The sequence below is a fragment of the Falco peregrinus genome, chromosome 6 (genome assembly GCF_023634155.1).
Source record: "Falco peregrinus isolate bFalPer1 chromosome 6, bFalPer1.pri, whole genome shotgun sequence".
Taxonomy (NCBI): domain Eukaryota; kingdom Metazoa; phylum Chordata; class Aves; order Falconiformes; family Falconidae; genus Falco; species Falco peregrinus.
In genome coordinates, this window is record NC_073726.1 from 80,817,239 (window position 1) to 80,834,498 (window position 17,260).

A 17,260-nucleotide genomic window follows, 5' to 3' on the forward strand; every position below is an offset into this window, starting at 1 on the left:
CTGTATTTATTGAGAACAAGCTTATTGAAAACATGAAGATAGGTAACAGTGCGTCTTACAAAGTCACTTTGAGCCAAAATGTACAAAAGCCTTGCTGGCTTTTGGGTCAAAAGTCAGAATCACAGTATATATCTGAGATCAGCTTGCATTGCAGAAGACATTTTCACACAGGGCAACACAAATTGTTAAATGGTACACGAGCTGAGCTTCTGATCAATGACAGATGTATTTATTGTCTATTCTAATTAATTCGCATTTCATTTTCTATTCTATGCTACTAGATTTCAATGTAATGAAGGATAGACAACCACCATGCCCCACTCCAATTAAACTGGCTTATCAGTTTGGAGTCTCAGAGAACTAAGAGCAGCTCAGGTCTCAGGGAAACTCGAACCAAGGTAAAAAATGTGTGCATCCTAAATGCAGGAAAAGTGTGTTGCAATGGCTTTCCTCAAACAGTGAGGGGAAAGGGTTTGTCAGGGACTGATGTAGGCATGAGGACAGATGCAACAGGGGGGGAGGAAGGTTTATGAAAATAAATGCATCAGCATCACAGTGAAAAAAACACTGCCAAGCCACATTCTGCCCATGTCTTGATCTTATAGAGGTATAAAAAAGGGCTAGAAGGCTGAAAGAGCATCAACTACAGCAAGCATGTTGCTGATGAAAAAAGAATTTTGGTGCCTTATGCCAAATTTCTTTTTTTTAAAAGAAGTCAGTAATTGTCATTGGTGCTAGATGAGACCTCACTACATGCCAAACTTCGGAGAGATGCCAAAGCAACCATTGCTTAATTTTCAGGAAGTTTAGCACATTAAAAACCGCTAAGACTCTTTCACAGTGCTGCAAGAAACAGCACCTTTCAACAACTGAAGTTCATAACATTTTTACTACTGCTCCAGATTGGCAGTCCAGAGTGGGTTAAGATCAGCTTCGGGATCTTCTGTCCTAAAACACCTTGTATTCAGAAACAAAAGTACACACAAGTCAATTGTTCTTCTAGTGAATAAGTCTTACGCATTAATATCAGGAAGGTGGAACCTCTAATTACATGTCTATGCATCCTTCAAAATCATGTAGAGCTTGTGACATAGTAAATGCAAAACAGGCATGTTAGTAAGAATTTTTTATAATTATGGAAGCAATTGATCTTGTCACGACAGTCTACATGTATATCTGTATTTATTGCTGCTAAGTATATCAAACAACCGAGCAATAAGATCCAAGCATTCAGCTGCATTATGGTCACCTAAAGTATTAATACATAACTAATCCCAAAAATTTAGGTTCAAGAAAGAAACATCTAGTCTTTTCTTTCTTAGCAACTTCAGTCTTTTATCCAACTTAATCTTTTAAACAAAACTATGAAAATCATATTTAAAAGCCCAATTATATCTTCTTTGCATTATCTAGTAAAACTGAGGTTCAGTAAATGCACTAACCTCAGATTTCTGTACAGTTAGAAAGCTATATATAGTCTACCATATACACAAAAAGTGTAAGGCATAATTTAAAAATAATTTGTGTGCTTTAGCTTAAGTTGACAGTCATTTTGAAGAACCAATGCCAGGTCCCCAGAAAGACTCAACTGAGTAGAACCATACCTTTGCTGAAACTCAGGCTTAAAGCTGACCAATTGACCTTCCAATTCTTCTCAAAGACAATCCATTTCAACAGCTTCAGTATCCTGCTTTCAGGCTGCAATACTGTTGTTTAGTCAAATAACCCACTGTGTTGAAGCTTTAATTTGGCATTGGGAAAATGCCTGGTTTTCAGCTAACCCATGCTGCACTCTGGATCCCTGAGCTAAGAACTTCATGGTCTTGATCTGGGGGCCTGGCTAAAAATCCAGCTCCCAGTCAAACCCCACCCTCACCCCTCCAACCAAGCAACAAAAGTTTAAAGCTTACTTTAGAGCTATTAGCAACCCATTTGCAAACCCACACCTCAGCTGCTTAATTAGGTCACCAGTCATTCTGTTCAGGAAAAATAAACTGAGCAGCAGAGAAGCATCTCACCTCAAGGGAGGCTGATCGAAAGATCACTCTGGATGTCTTCAGACAACAGCAAAAATTGCAAATGCAAGAGCTGAGCACATTTATGGACTGATCCCGTTACCACCTTGATGGCAGTCAAGTAAAGAAGGTGGTCTCAAAACTGAAATAAACAATTTGTACTTGTGGCAAATATCAGCTGTACAAAGTTTACCTGGCTAGGCACTGATCATCACCCAGTCAGAAAATGGCTCAAGATACTCAAGGTTGCCAGGACATAACAGAATCAATTTTATTCACTTCTAACTGAACTAAAGACCAGTTATGCAAAAGCTAGCATGTGACTGCAGAATCTCCGGACTTCTTCAGTCTGCCTCTCCAGGAAGAAGTATGCCTGTAATAATGAGCATGATGGAGAACACCATGGGTATGGAAACAGATTTCAAAAAAAAGAATGAAAAGGCAGGAAAAGACAATGCAGGGTGCATGCCAGCATAACTTTTTGTTCTTTTCAGTTTATCAGCACTTACTGGCAGACTGGAACAAGCCACAAATGTATAAAACACCTCAAACGGCTCAAATGCTTTCAAAAGGTGCATCAAGGCTGCAACCAGAGCTCTGACCTCAGCACACACATGCAGACCTGAAGCTGTTTTCCTCTAGACACCTCACACTGCACATACAAGGATGAAGTGGCCTAGATGAACACGCAGGAGACCTGGAGCAGAGCAAACTGCCCTCCTTGTTGGCCACTCTGTACTGGTGATCTCTACTGCACCCAACAAGCATGTCTGTAGACACAAGTACATCTCAAATACAGTGCTGGGTTTGACAGCACAGACCACCAGGTATGCTGGGGTGTGCGCTCACAGCCTTCAAACCAGAGCTCCCACACAAACACTTGCAGGCAGAGTAAGCATACAGCTGTCCCACAGTTAAAGTCAAGTCCCTCTGTCTACTTTCCATGCTCATCTCCCACATAATCCTAAGTGATCTTAGCAACCCATAATCTACTTAAAAAACAAAAACAAAAACAAACCCAAAAACCCTCCCAAAACATTCACATTGGGGACCAAGCTCAAGATTCTTTCTAGCACTGCCTCAGGTCATGGAGTATGCAGGATAGTTAGCAGTTTTTCTGAAATCAAGTGCCTTACTTAAGATGTCTAAATATGGACATAAAAGCTTTACTCCAGACTCTTATTTTTGAGAGCTTTAGCCTACTTTTATTAAGCACTTTGGAAGCTGGGATTACAAGCTCACGGATGGTGCATTACATTATTCCTGGAACTAATACTTTCTTCAAAAAGTCACTATTAAAAAAATCAAAATAATTTAAATTATGTGCTAGCTGAAGTCAAGGGAAGGGGGAGAAAAGGGGAAACCCAGCAAACAAGCAAGCAGATACATGCAGTGGCATAGCAGGACACTAGACGTTGAACCTCAAAGCTAACTTTTACGATGAACTGCACCTTCTCAATGATATGCAGGCTTCAGTCATTTGTCAGTTATTTACCTTGAAAACCAGCAGTAATTGCTGAGGCTAGTACAGCTACACAGACACACGCTCAGGACTTCATACATAAGTGCTAGAGCTAAGACACGCATAACACATTTTCTGTCTCTGAGAAATCAAGATTATTAATACATCCTCAATAGAATTACCAGACATTTGACTAAAATATTTATTTCCTAAATGTCTTTCCCCAGTTATAAAATCACTATTGTCAGAGAGCCCCTGATACTAAAGTCCAAACAAGATTTTTTCATCTAGACAAGCTCAACCTTAAAACTACAAAGGCAAAAGCAATGCATGTGAAATTAATAATGGATTTTTTCTTTCCTTTAAAAGAAATGAAAGAGTTCGGGTGTTAATTTAATACCTTGATCTGGCTGCTCCCAACAAAGCAGACTACCCACTGGGCAGCCCTAAATCACAAAAGATTTCTGATTACTGCCTCCAGGCCTACAAGGGAAATAGGATGTGAATGTCCATGGGCAAAACAAACTGTTTTCCTGGAAGAGAACAGAATGACCAAAGCAAGGCTGAAATGAAAGTCTGAAGCAGTGCTTTTTCTTCATGAGGAAACTCACATCTCTTTGCTCAGCTGAAGTCACCATTGGTTTTCTCAGTACAAACCACACATCTGTATTGGTAATAGGAAATGCAGGAAATGCGTAAAATTCACTGCACGCAAAGATAGAAGCTGAGCACATGGACAGAGAGATCTTTGAGCACAAGCAGGAATGTAACTCCTATGACAAACTCCTAAGACAAACCTAAATTTTCTTATAAAAACAACTATCAGACAGGTCATTTAAACATAGCACTGTCAAACTCAGAACAGCAGTGCCTATAATACTGAAAAAGATAAACCCCAGTATGTCCTGCAGAACAGGACAGTAAATTACCAAGACACAACAACAGTAGGTAAAAGCTCTCCTGCCAAGCACCTGGGTGCTCAGAGAGGACTCTCCGCTTTGGATGTTACTGACCAAGGAATAGCTGGCCATGAAAACTGTTTATTCTGCCTCTTTTTTTCTTTGAAGGGCAGGGTCTTAGAAACTTTCATCCAGGCAAAGGGGATAAGAGCTTGCTACAAGCCCGCATCTCAGTTATTTAACTGTTTTTTTTTTTTTAAGAGGAATAGCGATCAAGACATGAACAACCACAGCCAGTATTATCCGTTATTAGAAAAATAGCTAATTTTGTTCCAAGTTATCACCCTTTCCTGAAACACTATGGAAAGTGTTTCTAAATAGATGGAGGGGGGTGGATTATATTCATAGCTCTCACAAGAAATGGCAAAACTCTTCTAAGGTATGATAAAAAAAAGGCCCTACAAAAAACGGAGAAACTAACACTGGGAGAAAGGGGAGGGTGGAAAAGATCTCCTATAAACCAAGATTATTCAAAAATGCTAGGTTGTCATGGAAACTGCTCAGGGAGGGTCAGCCAGCCTCACCTTTGGCTGCAAGGATCATCTGTCAATGCCAAAGCAAAGCAAACACCACAAACACACACTCAAAATTCACCCATCAAAATCTTTCCAGTCCAGGCCGGTGCTCTCAACAGTGCAGCATGAAATGAAGTTCTCTCCTCAAAGAGGCTCCTTTCAGAATGAAACAATTCTATTTAGGAACCAGTCTGATTTTAGTCTACTGCTAGATGACAAAAATATCTTAAAGAAAAGACACTCTTAGCCTCATTGTTCACCTTTCTTCACCTGCAAGTCACCCCTCCCTCCTTCCTTACCCCAGAGTCATGTACATGTTCTAATTGCAAACAGAGAATTCATCATTCTGTTTCAGCATAATAGGTATACACTGAAACAATTCAAGGTAAAAATGTTCAGTTCTCAGGGTTCACCTCTACTTTCAGAGCAGATATAGTAAACAGGCAAGTACAAAGGGAAAGAAACAGCCCAAGAAACCAGAACCACCCCCTGCCACTCCATACACCTGAAAAAGAAAAAATAAATTTATTTCCCCAGGGTCATGGAGCAGCCTAGGAAAGGAATTCAACACACAAACACGTACAGATTTACTTCTCAAAATCTGGTCTGTGGCTAGTCTGGCTCTGCTCAACTGCCATGCTCTTCTCCCTTCCCCAGATCAATAATTCCAGTGAATCTCTGCCTTGAAGAGCTCCGGAAAGTTGTAGGTCACTAACAAAAGCCCTAAGCCTACAACCCACACCTCTCTTCAGTGAGAGGTGAAAAAACAGTAAAAAAATATTATTTTGGAGTAAGCTCAGCTCTAAATGCTGAAACTACAGCTCCCTCACACTCCTCCCAGAAATTAGCTAGCTTTGCACAGAATCAAAGTTAAGTGAAATCAATGGACCTGATGCACAGCTTGAGTAGGTTGTTTCACTTGGGTTATGCGATAACTCACTTCTATGTCCAAGAAGCATTGGTATGCGACACTCACTGAGCTAAATAGACTCAATTTTCTCTTCCCCCTGCATTTTTCTTCTTGAAAAGCGAGAGGCAGTGTTTTGGAAAGACACAATACCAGAATGGTGGTTAAAAATGCAACATTATATCAACAAGCATAAGATAAATGAATGTTCTTATATAAAGTTTTTTGCATACAGATTGACAACGTGCTGTAGTAAATTAGTTAACAAAATTCCTGATAGAATGGGAGCTATATTTTGTGAGCCAAATATACTCTACAGCTGACTGAGAATATACAATTTGGTTTCTTGTGTTTGGAGAGCGTGAAAAAAAGAGCAATAGTTGTAAGTTCTGTGCTGTAAGGAATGGCTGAAAAAGTGAACTGATGATTTTGAGTATCTTTGCATGAGAAGTTAAAAGTCCTTTTAATAAGATTTTGTTTTCTGGCTTATTTTTAGTACCATTCCTCTATTTGCCTGTTGTAATTTACTTTGATAGGCTAGAAAGGTGCCATTCAGCACTGCCGCACAAGACAGTTAATCTGTGTGGCAGTTTGCCTCCATGAGGACATGGGGCTGAACCCAAGCAGTGAAGCGGGCACTTCTGTGGTACAATGACCTGTTCCTTGGAACACAGCACAGGGGGAGCAAAAAGGTACAGCCCCTCTTGCCTGAAGTCCCTGGCCCTTTTTCTATCAGTGGTAAGTCAAAAGGAAGCAATTTCTCTCTCTTGATCTCTCCAGGGCTTGTTCCAGCTGTTGTCCTTAGTCCTTCAGCCTCTGCTGCCTTACCTTCTGCCTCTGCTTGGCAAGTGACCAAAGCTTCAACACTTCCAGTCCCCCAGCCTGTGCAGCAGCTCTGCTTTTGGAAACATGCCTGTATTGGGTAACAACTGCTTTAGCTATCTGCTGCCACAGAGGAGTTTATCTGTGCATATCAAGTAATTTTTAAAAAGCACATGAATTTGTGTCAGATTCTGACTAAATATGACCAACTCGTAGCTGTATTATTAAAGCTTGTTCCTTGTACTGGCAGAAATGGAAAGAAAAACATCCTGTGCATGTATTGGTAAATTCCTACAAACAAGCCTCCAAGGCCGAATTGGGAGCAGCTTTTGAATTTTTCACATAAAAGCAGCAATTTATTTTAACAAGGTTCACACAGACACAAATATAATCAACAGAGAGCATGAAATAGCATGAAATTAAAGGAAACACATAACGGTATCAGACAAGCCCAGAAGAATTTTTAAAATATAAAATGATAATTTAACAGAAATTATTTCTGTATACTTTTTATTTAGTCTATTTACAGTAAGTTCTACTGTATCTTTCTGTTTCTTCTTCCTCCATGTACCTTTATCATAGATGATCTGCATAAAAGATGGTTATTGATGAGCAAGCTAATTATCTCCCAGTGTTATTTGACCCTGTTAATGTACTACAACCACCACAGCATGTCTCAAGACCTATACTTACAAGATGTAACAACTTAAAATCATATACATTAGTCAACAATGAGACACTAAAAGCACTTCTGGGTGAGCACTTGCAGCCCTAAGACTTGACCACGTCTTGAGTTTTAAGGGAAACACTTTCAACACCTCTAAGAACATGCCGTTCTTTTCAGTTCCTCTATACAGATGTAGGTACCTAACTTTATGCATGTGAACTGAAAGAGATTCCAGGTATATGCATGTGTAATAAACAGACATCAGATCCTGAAAAAAAGAACTGTGTTTATTGGACAATCCTATTAACCAAATACTAATTCATGAACAATAACATCAGAAATATTTTAGAGACAACAGATGAGGTATGTATCATTTTCTCTAAGAAAAGGGAACAACAGAGCCCCTCCAAAGAGTCTGCAGGGAATTAGTGACAGAGACAGAATTGCAAACTAAATTTTGTAACTGGATTTTAAAAATTTTAAACTAAATTTTAACCTACTTTTCAGCCATGACATTCTTTCTGAAAAGTAAAGGGCATTCTCCAACCACATATCTGTACTGCAAAAGCATGCACAATTTCACAATCTGCCATCCCTAATGCGCATTATATAGCGAAGCTAGAAGAACCCTTTTCCCTTCAAAAAATACTTTGTTGTGTATTTGTTCGTGTTTTTAAAAGGATTTTTAAAAACCAAATCCTACCATCTTTGCAGGTCTTTCCATTCTCAAGAAGTTTCACACCAGTGGGACACGCACACTGATAAGAGGGCTTGGTAGGAGACATCAAACACAAGTGGGAGCAGCCACCATTATTAATTCCACATGGGTTTGTAGCTGTTAAACATAAATCACACAGATTAATGCTTCTGACAACGAATGACCTCATCTCATGTGTTAAGACACATACGGCATTTGAGTGGTAGAATCAGTGGCAGCAACACAGATTAAAGAAGGAAATTATAAACACAGAACAAGGAAAAATTAATTCCAAGTGTTGAGTAGTGGGGTATTTATGATACCAAAATGCCCAAATGTTGAACGTTTCCTTTCTTGAGGAAGAAGCACATAGCTCTAAACAAGAGCCTTGTTTCAGCTCTGCTCTCCTCATTTTCACAAACTATTCAGCACATTGGTGCTGAATGTATAGTAGGTTGTATATATAAAAACAAGATGCAAACACAGTAAATTAACACAATGGTTAAGAGTGCTTATTACACAGAGCTAGTCTTGCTTAATATCATCTGCCAAATTAACACTACTTTCCATTCAGGAACTACTACTTGGAAAAAATAAAAATACTGCGTTGCCTAAAGTAATGGCACATGAAACAGAAGATGGAATACAACAACAGGATAAATGTGGTAGGCAGAAAAAAAGCAAGAGGTTTTTTGCATTTAAAAAAACAATGTAGAGAATATTTGGTTTCTCTTTGGGTCTTTTCCCAATCTCTGCATTGGAAAAATTGCATCATGACGTGGGTGAAGCCACCCACTACCATACAGAAAGACTAATTAAGATTTTTGCAAATCAGTTCCAACTTGCAGTTAAAAAAAGAAGGCAAGACAGCTTACCATTTGGCTGCCTCTTTTGGCTGAAAGCATGGATATCCATGGGAGAGAAGATGTTGGAATGTATTTCACGCAGGTCCTCCCCAGAGTACTTGCTGCAGGCCAAGATCGAATGCGTGTTCCAGTCAGTCCAGTACAACGTGTCCCCAAAGAGCGTCAAAGCAAAAGGATGTGGAAGGGAGCCTTTAACCACTGCTTGCCTAATAGAATACAGGGGAAAAAATGAATGCTCGAACACAATTCACGCTACGGTTTTGTTTGAACGTAGCTTTTGTGAAAAGAATTTTAACAACGTTAAGTACTGTTATTCAGAACTTCCTATTTATTTATGGGGAACAAATACAGTGCACCCACTTTGGGGAATGATACAGGGTAACAATACAGGAGTCCTACTTCCAGGCTGCCTACTGATGCTAAGATGGTCACAAGAGATGCCAACTGAAATCCTTACTTAAGCCTGTGGCTATTTCTTAGCACTCCTGTAACAATCAATACCTGTGAAACTCTGTCATCATGAGCAAGTGGGGAAAATGCCAGCTGATTTTATGGAAGTCTGGCTGCTACCTGCTGATATATGATGTCCACCATTTTCAGCCTCAGCAGATTCCAAACTGAGACAGCATTTGGTCAGTTAACAGTCCATCCATCTCTTCCAGTTTTGCTCTTTTGAACCATCAGAAAAATATTCTAATGGCAAATAGTTTCACTACAAAGAAACCCTTAAAGTTACTTTTCATGATTCATTATTATGATAACTATTAAGCTATTGTTTTTATTGTAAGCAGTGCAATTAAACACAGTTCTACTGATCTGCCATGGTAATGGTATCATTTCTGAGCAAACTGGGTCACTGCCTGTCTCCAGGTCCATAAACAAAATTAAAGACTATACCCATATATTTTATGTATATATACAAACACATTCTCATTAGCCATCACAAAAATGCAGCACAAACATGACTGAAGACAGTTTTTCCAGGTTCTTGTGATGTAGAAACTAATTATCCGTACCCAGGTTCCTCAGAACTGGAATTAAGTAGCTCAGTTCTTTTGGTTATTTTATTCAGAATCACAGAAAAAACTTAGGATGGAGAAGATCCTGGAGGTCATCTGGACAAACACCCCACTCAAAGCAGGGCCACACAAGTACCACTGACACAAACGCTTCTTCCCACCTCCTTTCTTCTTAACTGCACGGGTACACATGTGTTCTCAGATACACAAGCTCCCACTGAACATTAGAGATTGCCATCCCTCTCCTGCACTGAAAGCGTAAGGCACTGACACACACGTTTACTACTCCCTTATTCCCCTAGGTTACACTATGAACACTAGCCTCCCAATTTTCTTCTTGCAGAGAGGAAAGTCATAGTCATTATCTGTATATTTACTGAGAAAACACCCCCACACTGTATGCATCACTTCTGCAAAGAAGTCAGTAACTGAAGTAGTTTAGTAGAGGACAAAACCACTCTTATTTTCCAAGTATTTTCTGTTAAAATGTAACAGAAGAGTATATTAAAGCAAGAAACTTGAAGGTATCTTCTTCCAATGATTCTGAGTACAAAGAGATTGAAGTCATTACCGCTCTTTCACCTTAGCTTCTGGAAAAAGATGCACTACCTTTAAAGTTTCTATTTTTTTCTGCTCCCAAGAAAAACATACATTCCTTTACTTGTCACTCTAGTGTTCCAATTCTACACCAAACAAAATTTTCCATTTCTTGATATTTTGCACTCGAAAGTAGGACATATTATCTTTTCTTCCTTATTTCTGTCTGGAGTCAGGTATGTATTTTGCTTCTAATTAAATGCTCCAACTAAGCATCTTACAAAAGACTATATTTTAGTATCATTTACAGCTGAAATCTACCAGCCAAACAGTAAAGCCAGAACACCACAACAAACTCCCCTACCAAGAATAAAGGTATTCTAATTCTGTAAACATTTTTACCAGTCCCACCCCCAAACCCTAAATACCTTCAAGATTTGAATAATTTTTGTTTATAGCAGGCTTGGAGACTGAGTCTTAAGGACAAATTTGTGACATCTGTCATATGGGACAGAAACAATAAAAGTCCAAAGCTCTGGCTATAACCAATTCTGCACCAAATACAGCACTCCCATGCACATGAGAAGCCATGTGTTTATAAAGCATTCTATCTTGCTATTTACTTGAAAAAAAAACCCCCAAAAACACAGGAATTTTACATGTGGTTAGCACCCACCATTCCTAGGGGGAGTAAATCTCGGGAGTACAACAGACACAGTTAGACGTGCCTAACTTTCAGACAACCATCTACTCGTATGACAAAGCATCAGGTGGACTGTGGCCCTTACTTAAACCTTCGTTCGACTGCAGGGTCAGCCACAGCCTTGAAGCAATTACTCTTAAACCTGTATCATTTTTCTCAGCAGATACAAGGTACTGTCACATGAAAATGGCTTTGGGCCCAAATACAACGGCCTGTATTCCTTGCATCTCATCAAGATGAGCATTACAAGTAACACCGTACTCCACATCCCTTGTTTCCAGCAAGCCACTACAAGGTGATAGCTCACCTCCAATCAGCAAACCCAGCAGGGCTTTTTTCCCCTCTGAACACCCTCCACAGGCTGCACCTGCAGCCTTGCTGAACAGCAGCCACACAGCGTGTGTCAGCACTGAAGCAGTTGCCGAGTTGTGCTAAATGAGCCGCCACAGGCTAATGAGGAGCAGAGGGAAAAGGCTGGAGAGCCAAGGTGCTAAAAAACAGGAAAAGGAAGGGGAGAGGGAGCAAGAAATGACCTTCTGATGGCTGCCACGAAGCAGTTATGCTTCAGCATGACCTGCATTAGAAACTGCAGAGCTCTGGTTTTAGTGGCTGGGACACGCCGGTGAAAGAAGGGGAGCAGAACATCACTCGTAGCACTCAACTTCTGTGCACGGTTTACAGGAGCAGTTGCTTCCCACCTGCAGAGTGTTTCTCAAGCACCCACGTGGGCTTGGGGAGCAGCCAGGTTTCTGGCCTCACTAATAAAGCTGCCAACCCCAGTACCAGGTACAGCACTGCAGGTGTAATTGGACTGACATGACCTGACAGCTCTTTGGTGGCAACCACCTTCAGCCTCTATGTTACCAGCCCAGGCTTGATTGGAACAAGTGATATGACAGCAAAAAGCACTACATCCTATTATCCTGCACTAAGCTCTTCAGTTCCTTCAAACTGCTGTATTCATATCATTAGTCTCGTTAAAAAGAGACACCAGAGGATGATGAGAAAGTGAGAAATGAGGATAAGGAGTAATGTTATTCGTTCAGGAGACATCTCTAGGGCTTCAGCAACATGCAAATTGGCTACATATTAGATGGCACTAAGCACATACTAACTTTAGCAATATTCCCTGCACCAGGCATATAATCACACAAATTTGCCTTAAAAATCTTGATGGCTATTGACATTTAAAATGTCACTGTCTCTACTGTTTAGTTGGCTGGGAAGGAAATGCAGAAGGGGACAGCAAACAAGGAAAGTGAGGGGAGAGAGAGAGAGAGAAAGCAAGCAGAAATTAAATTCTGTGCTGTAGTACCGTGATCTCCTAAATTCAACTATTTATGTATCAACATGGTAATCAGAGATGCAATTACAATAAAAACTTGCTATAGTGAAGAGTTTGCTGCTGCCTGAAGAAAACATAGATCCAATTTAAATAGATTCAGCTTTGTTCTATTTGTATTCTAACAGGCCTGTGAAATACTTTGTTTAGATAAAGGAAACAAATAATAAACAAGTTAAAGCAGGCATTACAAAAGGGGCTACTGAACTCTGAAATGGAATACACACATGCAAACTCATAGACAACCTATCCAGTTTTATACTAACAATGACAAATAAGCTGCTGCTTCAGGATAATGTGCATTTCAGACAAAGACTAAACTCACTTGAAATAAAAATTAACAGTAAAATGACCAAAAAATATTAATTTTGAGTTCATATCCTTTATCAAAACCAGGATTTCTGCAGTCTGTCTTTATTTCTTTTTCAAGTAATACTAGCATTCAATTCCATAGCTAGATTATAGCTATGAAATTTAAGAATACTTCACACCAAAATAAAGCCACCAAAAATCAAGATAACATAAATTTTAAATATCAGAATTATTTTTTCCCTAGAATTTTAACAGATAACAATTTATATCCAAGCATAATGGCATTTATCCCTAAAAATAAAAAACCAAACACTTCCCATTAACCAAATCCCTTCTATTCTGGCTGAGTTACAGTTTTTTTCATTTCAAAACCTGATCAGAACACCTGCAGAAAACCTGGGATACTTCAGACATCCTGGCCTGTACATCTCTAAACCATTAACATTCCAGCTTCACAGTAGCAAAACTCCTTTCAGGTGACCTGTGAGGCTGCCTTCACTCAATCTCCAGGGCAGGGTGCAAAAATTTTCACATTTGTGTTTCAATCTACTTCTCCAGCATCTCTCTGGAGGATCCCATAGCTATTACCATCTCGTAGGATATCAGAAAGGGGGTGGGGGTGGTGTCGGTGGTGTGGGGGGTGTGTGTGTGTAAATAATCTGGTGTTGTACCAGTCCTTGCAATCCCATTTCAAATATGACTGTGAAGACTGGGAAAAAGTGAAGGTAATTCATCTTAACACTTCATACCTACTACTGTGGCAAAATTTACCATATTGGCATCTAATGACAACTCAATATGAAGAGCTAGAAATTCATACCAGCTAGAGGTAAAAGCCTTCTGATTTGTGTGTATGTGTGTGCATGTATATGCATTTACTGATTTTTAATTTATTTTCCTTCTTATGCTATACCAGATCTCTGAGCATTCAGGAAATTGCAAGAATTACACAGCTTTGACTTGTTGACAACTGGAAATGTTAGCAAGTGGCCGAAGCACGCACAGCACGAATCCTGCACACCATCACATGAAGCAGGATGAAAGACCAGCAGACAACCATAGGATGCCACAAGGAGGGCAGGGAGCTCTGGTTCACTCAGAAGCTTACAAGGTTTTCTCTCCTGCCGAACTAACAAAAATATTTGCAGAGCAAACTTGGAAAATTAAGCTGGACTTTTAGCATGAATGCTTGTTCAAATATTGCTATCAGAACACAAGCCTGGTTCTAATTACCCAAAAAGTACACAGGAAATATGACTTCTGGGATACAATACTGTCTCTTAAAGCCAAAATATTTTCTATTTTGCCACTTCTTTAAGCCATGACTGCCATGTGTTTCCCAAACATATGTGTAACAAATAAAAGGTCTAGCAGTGCCATTTCAAATCCCACCTTCAATGAAAGTCTGAAGAAGTCAATCAGAAGTAAAACCATGCCTGAGAAATGGAGTGATTTTGCAGGTCATTTTTCAGGCAAACACCATCATGACAAGCAGTGTAGATAAAAATCTCTGGCAAGAGGGGAGGAGACTGGGAAACCAGCAGGAAGAGATGAGGGAGTTTAGGAGGTGGTGCACCAGTAGGCCCACTGACTGCACAGTGGTCTACGTGCTTCCTAACTGACACTGCCCTTCCTTTGCTTTCAGGTGGGCCAGTGATCCTCAACTAATTCTGCATTTGCCATCTCAGGTCTTTGATGCAGTGTTGATGAGCTGCCCTGTTGATCCAGCTGGGCTAGTCACCCTGTACTACATGTTTTTATTTAACGTCTAGAAATGTGCAGTGACCTGTGGCATAGTGACTCTAGCCATATAGAGTGTATGTATATGTTCAACACAAATGTGTTGAAGCTCCACCTTTCCAGCATTTTATTTCAGAAGCACCTTGGGGAAGAACGAAGACATTCACCCTAGCTCTGTGTCCGAATAATCTAATTAATTCTGCTTATGCAGGATTCTCTAGCAGTTTTAATTAGGCACTATTTGTCTCCTCCACTGGCCTGTAATATGTTGCTGTGCTCTTGAAACAGGCTTTTCACCATAGACTGGTTCCTCTTTACTGCTTGAGGGCATTAAGCATTTTCATCTCACAGAAAATATCCACAAAGATACACACAGAATGCCGTATTTTATATCTTGCATGTAATGTCATATATTCTACACATTATATGCAAATAATGAAAAAGTCTTCTAAATGCAGGGACACAGTATTTTCAGTGTTTCATCAAATCTGCAGCTAAACATCTGGCAGACAGACATGAGCTGATGCTTGAAAACAGAAACTAGAAGAATGCATGCTCGAGTGCAAACTTAAGACATTCACCTCCCCGCAAGAGCTTCCCAGCTTTCTGACAGTTGCTGAAAGTATGTTTTCTTACAGTGGCCTCAAAACCCATCTCATTAGCACAAACACTTCCTGGGGGACCTTGTAAGTGCATTTCCCTTCAGCCAGTAACGTGTTAACTTATTAATTAGAACTGCTGCTGCAGGGTAAAGGAAGAGAAAATTAATTCAAGAGCTGCCTTAGCAGGCCAACCTATCTCGGGTACTCTACTCACAGGAGAGCTGCCTGCAATTCAGTTTTGTTTAATTAGTCCCACAAAAAGCAACTGTTCTCTCTGATAAGAGCGGTGCGAAAGCTGCAAAAAAACCAAACCATCTTTTCTATGGACCAATTTAATTTTTTAATTATTACATTCTGACATGAAAAACTGTTCGCTCCTTTTTCTCACTGGCAAACCAAGGGCATGAGTCACCAACTTCTGCACTCTTCCTCTTTATTCTAATAAGCCCATCACTGGAGTAGCTAGGGCTAATAAGTCTCAGGGCTAGCTGGTAACGAATGATACATCATCCTGGTAAAATTTGCTGTAGAGGTTCTCTCATGAATTTGCAACTCTGCCACGTATTTACTGAGTGTTACTGCCAGCACTGTCATGCTGCTTACTCTAGAGGCTCACCAATTCCAAAGGGAGCTTATCTAGGTTCTGTCCAAAAAGGTGATCAAAAAAATAATTAAAAAAAAAATACCAAGGCTTCCTTTGTTTCTCCCCCTGCATATTCCTCCCACCTGCCTACTGTACTTTTCCACTATCCAGACCCCTGTAAGCAAAAAGCGAAGCGTCCATGCATATCAATGTCCTTCTCCGACATAGAAATCTTTAAATTTTAATACTTGTGTAGTGCCAGGTATAGAGATGTGGTAGTCAGACTACAGGAATAAAAAGACAAGAAGTTATGATTTCTTAGATTGAGAAATATGCCAATGTAGAAATATGTTTTCCTTTCACTCCTTCTATATTTTAGACCGCTGAGGTCCTGAACCTCGATACTTTTAATATTGCCAGTGACACTAATGAGTATCTTACCTTATTTACATTGTATTCTCTTTTACCATCCAAACCACAAAAGCAGTTTTCTTTGAACTGTTTGAAATTTTTTTGACATAAAGATGTTAGTTCCTGCTAAGTATTTCTCACTTCCCCAAAAGCATTTAAAACTCATGTCATCCTGCTTTATACAAAGCTTTTCCAGCCATTTATCTGCTACACTTTCCCACCTCATGTTATGCAACACCACAAATCTTGACAGATCAAATCTTTACTCATCTGCTTCCTTTGCTAAAACTAGACCATCGCATCTTTATGAATCTATACATCTTTCAATAACTCAATTGCCTTTTTCATTTCTTCAATAGCTCCAGCTTCCAGAAGTATGAATATTTTCCCAAACATGTTGACATTAGGTAAAGCATCAGAAAAACTAGTAACACTTTGCAACGATAAAATAACATGTTTTAATCAAAAGAAATTTAGATAGCAACAAAAAAACCCCAAACTTACTTTCTAAATATAAAATAGCCGTTAGAAGAACGGTCTAAATATCAAGAACAAATCACTAAAACTATCACTTTCTAAATAATAATAATAAAAAAAATCTGTTTTAAGATAGATTATGCACTTGATAATGATCTTGTCCTCTCCCATTCTTAACTCGTAAGGAAAATTACTCTACGAAGTAGCCCTCTTAAAAGGGTACTTTAAAATGTCGTGGTGGAAAGAAGTTGGCCTAATCACACAACATCATCCTTCCACATGGAAGCAAGGCTATCTGATCATTCTGGGTGTGTCTGTTCAGTATACATCTCCTCCAACTCCGTACCCAATGCATCTTGTATCTCTTGGCCAACCATTCAGGAAAGCAGGGATCACAAAATGACTACTTTTCACAAGTTTTCCTTAATAAATGGATGGCTGTGAAGATGCAAGTGACCTTAAATCCATTGTATTTGACCCACCTGGCACGAGGAGCAACTGAAATATACTGCCCATGAACGCCACGTCAAGCTGCCAGTACAGGAGTACACAGGGGACAGAAACAGGAGCAAGGGATAATGCTGAATGAAGGAACATGAGAAACCATGGGTGCTTTTCAGGGAT

At 39.6% G+C, this 17,260-nt stretch overlaps 1 protein-coding gene across 3 annotated transcripts in view; it reads right to left on the reverse strand.

Moving 5' to 3' along the window:
- Window positions 1-17,260, reverse strand: part of LRP6 (LDL receptor related protein 6) — a 128,326-nt gene that overhangs the window by 54,825 nt on the left and 56,241 nt on the right. For all 3 annotated transcript variants that reach the window (XM_055807433.1, XM_055807434.1, XM_055807432.1), the window contains exons 4-5: window positions 8,920-9,116; window positions 8,051-8,182 (exon numbers count right to left, since the gene is read on the reverse strand). In XM_055807433.1, coding sequence (XP_055663408.1) covers window positions 8,051-8,182; window positions 8,920-9,116 — 329 coding nt within the window. The remainder of the gene's footprint in view (window positions 1-8,050; window positions 8,183-8,919; window positions 9,117-17,260) is intronic.